Below are 5,000 nucleotides of genomic sequence, written 5' to 3'. Positions count from 1 at the left end.
TTCTAGTACCCTTCCCTGGTGGTCTAGTGGTTAGGATTCGGCGCTCTCACCGCTGCGGCCCGGGTTCGATTCCCGGTCAGGGAAATTGTCCATGCTCCTTGTGTACTTGTGCAACCTGTCACTATGAATATAGTAGGTTGTCGCACGTATGTACCACTTCAAATTGCAAACCGATTTGCCCTGCAGTGTCCTTCCCAGGTGTTCTAGTGGTGCACCCACAACATGATGCTGTGCTTCACGGTTGGGATGGTGTCCTTTGGCTTGCGAGCTTCCCACTTTTCGATATAGGACTCGTTTGCCTGTGGATATAGACCATTTTGTACCTGTTTCCTCCAGCATCTTCACAAGGTCCTTTGCTGTTGTTCTGGGATGGATTTGCACTTTTCGACCCAAAGTACGTTCATCTCTAGGAGACAGAACGCGTCTCCTTCCTGAGCGGTATGACGCCTGCGTGGTCCCATGGTGTTTATACTTGCGTACTATTGTTTCTACAGATGAGCGAGGTACCTTCAGGCGTTTGGAAATTGCTCCCAAGGATGAACCACACTTGTGGAGGTCTACATTTTCTTTTCTGAGGTCTTGGCTGATTTCCTTTGGTTTTCCCATGGAGTCAAGCAAAGAGGCACTGAGTTTGAAGGTAGGCCTTGAAATACATCTACAGGTACACCTCCAATTGACTCAAAGGATGTCAATTAGCCTATCAGAAGCTTCTAAAGCCATGACATCATTTTCAGGAATTTTACAAACTGTTTAAAGGCACAGCCAACTTAGTGTATGTAAACTTCTGACCCACTGGATTTGTGATACACTGAATTATAAGTGAAATAATCGGTCTGTAAACAATTGTTGGAAAAATTACTTGTGTCATGCACAAAGTAGATGTCCTAACCGACTGCCAAAACTATAGTTTGTTAACAAGAAATGTGTGGAGGGGTTGACAAACAGGTTTTAATGACTCCAGCCTAAGTGGATGGAAACTTACGACTTCAACTGTATGTACCAGCTCACACTGGGAAACGATTTTCACTCTAGTACCCTTCCCTGGTGGTCTAGTGGTTAGGATTCGGCGCTCTCACCGCCGCGGCCCGGGTTCGATTCCCGGTCAGGGAACTACTCTTTTGCTGCATGTTTACGTGTGCAACCTCTCACTATGAATATGGAAGGTTATCGCACATATGTACCAGCTCACACTGGGAACCGATTTGCATTCTAGTACCCTTCCCTGGTGGTCTAGTGGTTAGGATTCGGCGCTCTCACCGCTGCGGCCCGGGTTCGATTCCCGGTCAGGGAAATTGTCCATGCTCCTTGTGTACTTGTGCAACCTGTCACTATGAATATAGTAGGTTGTCGCACGTATGTACCACTTCAAATTGCAAACCGATTTGCCCTGCAGTGTCCTTCCCAGGTGTTCTAGTGAGCCTCCTGCAGCAAAGCACCCACAACATGATGCTGTGCTTCACGGTTGGGATGGTGTCCTTTGGCTTGCGAGCTTCCCACTTTTCGATATAGGACTCGTTTGCCTGTGGATATAGACCATTTTGTACCTGTTTCCTCCAGCATCTTCACAAGGTCCTTTGCTGTTGTTCTGGGATGGATTTGCACTTTTCGACCCAAAGTACGTTCATCTCTAGGAGACAGAACGCGTCTCCTTCCTGAGCGGTATGACGCCTGCGTGGTCCCATGGTGTTTATACTTGCGTACTATTGTTTCTACAGATGAGCGAGGTACCTTCAGGCGTTTGGAAATTGCTCCCAAGGATGAACCAGACTTGTGGAGGTCTACATTTTCTTTTCTGAGGTCTTGGCTGATTTCCTTTGGTTTTCCCATGGAGTCAAGCAAAGAGGCACTGAGTTTGAAGGTAGGCCTTGAAATACATCTACAGGTACACCTCCAATTGACTCAAAGGATGTCAATTAGCCTATCAGAAGCTTCTAAAGCCATGACATCATTTTCAGGAATTTTACAAACTGTTTAAAGGCACAGCCAACTTAGTGTATGTAAACTTCTGACCCACTGGATTTGTGATACACTGAATTATAAGTGAAATAATCGGTCTGTAAACAATTGTTGGAAAAATTACTTGTGTCATGCACAAAGTAGATGTCCTAACCGACTGCCAAAACTATAGTTTGTTAACAAGAAATGTGTGGAGGGGTTGACAAACAGGTTTTAATGACTCCAGCCTAAGTGGATGGAAACTTACGACTTCAACTGTATGTACCAGCTCACACTGGGAAACGATTTTCACTCTAGTACCCTTCCCTGGTGGTCTAGTGGTTAGGATTCGGCGCTCTCACCGCCGCGGCCCGGGTTCGATTCCCGGTCAGGGAACTACTCTTTTGCTATATGTTTACTTGTGCAACCTGTCACTCTGAATATGGAAGGTTATTACACATACATACCATTTTACATTGCAAACCTATCAATATCCCTTAAAAATATATTATATGTCATTGTGTACTTTTGAATAAATCTATGGTTAATGCTACATTTATGACATGAATACAAAAATATCCTCCTTCGACACGGAGTTGAAACCGCGATCTAAGGATATAAGCATTCACCGTTCTGCAGTCCTCCGCTCTACCAACTGACTTCATTTTCCCTCATTTTTGAGTTAGCTTGGATTGTTTTTTAATTAGGAAACTGGAAACGCACGTTTGTTCTCTATCGGGGAATGTGCGAACAACAGGCAAATGTATATCTTTTAGGCGCATTTATGAGGTAGGAAAAGGTTCCTTTTTCGATCCGGATTTCAGCATTTAGTGTTCTACAGTCTTCCGCTCTAGCAACTGAGTTATGGATTTTAGAGAACTGTGGATAAACTTGAAATGTTTTGAATTCTTCTGTATGATTGGATTCGTACACCTAGACTATTCTTTAAGAAACTGGAAATGCACAATTATTCTCTATAGGGGGACGTGCGAACAACAGGTAAAAATATTTTGGGGGGCGCATTGATGAAAAAAAAAAGGGTCCTCCTTCGAGCCGGATTTGAACCAGCGACCTAAGGATTTCAGCATTTTGCGTTCTACAGTCCTCCGCTCTACCAACTGAGCTATCGAAGGGACATGGAGAAATCTTTGGAGCAAAAGGTACATGTTTGTATCGGAGCATTGAGTTTAGTCTTCTCTACCGGATGTTGATCAACGTCGACCATTCAGCAATCGTGAGATTTCCGTGTATTGAGCGCTGGTCAGGACTGTCGACATGTCTCCAAACGGGTCTTTCCAGACACAACTTTCTTCAATTATGGAGACGCTGACGACGTCTGCCGTTGCAGAGATTACAAAACTGGTCGATTACAGTTCTGCCCTTCTGTTCTCGGAGATATCCCGACAACAGGGAGAGAACGACGCTCTTCGGAAGGCATTGTACTGTATGCAAATCGAGCTCGGGACCGAGAGACCAAAGCAGGGCACCTCTTCTGTTGATATATCTTTAGAAGTTCAGCTTTGCGACGAGATCCGTAAGTTGAGTGTGACGTTGTTCTCTTGTAGCGACTGTAGCTAGCTCTGTGTAATCATGCATGTTGAAAGTCACTATAAGTAGCAAACATCACCATTTTATTGTTGTGTGCAGAGAATAATAAAGGCGTGGGGGACCACTGGTTTCCGGACAAGCAGTTGGTTGTGAGTGAGAGGCACTATGAAGTGGATGCTGCCATCGAATTGGGAGAAACCAGTGCACCGCAGCGCAGAACAGTGAAGGAAGAAGTTGGTTGACACTCATATTTATGCTGCATGTCAATGTTGGCCTAGCTATATGGATGGTGTATTGTATAAATTAATTATAAGACTAGGATGGAACAACACCTCTCATTATGTTCTTGTTTTACCAAATTGCCAACTTTAAAAAAAATCTTTAACGGCATATTGACAACCAATGAATAGCGAGTGTAGCGGTCCATGTTCATATCACATTAGAAACCAGTGTGTCAGAGAAAAGTATTGATCTAAAATACGAAGTTCCTGTCGGTCAGTGGCAGTCACTCACCCATGTTGTTCAGTTTGTGTCCACATACAACGTTAGCTTTGGAGTGCAATGGCTTGTATGTTATAGAAGTGGTATAAATATAGTTTAAACATTTAACCTCCTATTTGTTGCAGTGTGAAACAGGTCATTTACAACCAGACCCTAAAGGTGAGGACAGGCCGGAGGAGGTTGTGGAGGCTAGTCACCCGGAGGAAACAGAGCACATCATTATCGGTGGAGAAGGAAATGGTAGTTATATCTGGCAATACTACTAACACTGTGATCATGTTGACAGTGTTCTGTTGTGTGAACAGCACTTTTTCTACCTGTGTTTACTGGACCTTCTCTATTTGAATATGTGCATGTATGTATGCTAGGAGCCGCAACCAACATTTCCCAACAGGGATAAACCAGTAGTTAGCTTATCTATCTTATCTTATGTTAAAACCGACTTTAAATGAAAACTAACTTGAATGTTATAACGCATGTTGTTCTGATACTTCCCACTAAACTACTTTGTCATTGTCAACAAATGCTCAAAAACCGTCACTTGACTCTCACTGTTTCTGCAGGTGGCCTGTCCCTAAAAGATGATTTCCAGGCCATGGACGAGAGCCAGTCAGAGGCGTACCACAGCTCCACAGCAGAGCCCGAGGAAGAAGACACCAGCCAAGACTTCAGCGAGGAGCTGGAGATTTGGGTCAAGTCTGAGCCGGGGTCAGAGAGCGACACCGTCAGCTTCACCCCCAGTGTCACAGAAAACAAGATGGTCGACCACCTCACGGGCAGGGAAATGCACGCCTGTTCATACTGCAACAAACGCTTCAACTACCGTAGCCAGGTGATAATCCACGAGCGGGTTCACACGAGGGAGAGGCCGTTCGTCTGCAAGCAGTGCGGCAAGGGTTTCTCCCAGATTAACAACCTCAAGAAGCACCAGCTCTGTCACAGGGGAGGGGAGGGGAATCACGAGTGCGGGGAGTGTGGAAAGGCGTTCTGCCACACCCAGAGCCTGAAGAATCACA

The 5,000-nt window shown here is 45.0% G+C and overlaps 1 protein-coding gene and 5 non-coding genes across 6 annotated transcripts; 5 read left to right on the top strand and 1 right to left on the bottom strand.

Annotated features, from left to right (window-relative positions):
* Nucleotides 1–12: 12 nt before the first annotated feature.
* On the top strand, nt 13–84 carry trnae-cuc (transfer RNA glutamic acid (anticodon CUC)). The gene has a single exon. It is a non-coding gene; the product is annotated as a tRNA-Glu (tRNA).
* A 954-nt stretch (nt 85–1,038) lies between these two features.
* Nucleotides 1,039–1,110, top strand: trnae-cuc (transfer RNA glutamic acid (anticodon CUC)). Its single transcript has one exon. It is a non-coding gene; the product is annotated as a tRNA-Glu (tRNA).
* Nucleotides 1,111–1,219: 109 nt separating this feature from the next.
* trnae-cuc (transfer RNA glutamic acid (anticodon CUC)) lies at nt 1,220–1,291 on the top strand. Its single transcript has one exon. It is a non-coding gene; the product is annotated as a tRNA-Glu (tRNA).
* A 968-nt stretch (nt 1,292–2,259) lies between these two features.
* Nucleotides 2,260–2,331, top strand: trnae-cuc (transfer RNA glutamic acid (anticodon CUC)). The gene has a single exon. It is a non-coding gene; the product is annotated as a tRNA-Glu (tRNA).
* A 238-nt stretch (nt 2,332–2,569) lies between these two features.
* On the top strand, nt 2,570–4,985 carry LOC109886318 (zinc finger protein with KRAB and SCAN domains 1-like; the record flags this gene model as incomplete). Its single annotated transcript, XM_031820261.1, has 4 exons — nt 2,570–3,469; nt 3,583–3,716; nt 4,110–4,224; nt 4,548–4,985. Coding segments are annotated over exons 1-4 (946 nt in total), but the record flags the coding sequence as incomplete, so codon positions are not given.
* On the bottom strand, nt 2,980–3,068 carry trnay-gua (transfer RNA tyrosine (anticodon GUA)). Its single transcript is given in 2 exon segments — nt 2,980–3,015; nt 3,032–3,068. It is a non-coding gene; the product is annotated as a tRNA-Tyr (tRNA).
* Nucleotides 4,986–5,000: the final 15 nt, after the last annotated feature.

This window comes from Oncorhynchus kisutch, unplaced genomic scaffold, assembly GCF_002021735.2.
Source record: "Oncorhynchus kisutch isolate 150728-3 unplaced genomic scaffold, Okis_V2 scaffold3180, whole genome shotgun sequence".
Lineage (NCBI taxonomy): Eukaryota > Metazoa > Chordata > Actinopteri > Salmoniformes > Salmonidae > Oncorhynchus > Oncorhynchus kisutch.
Note: the sequence above shows the minus strand (reverse complement) of the source record. Positions and strands in the feature narration are given on the sequence as shown.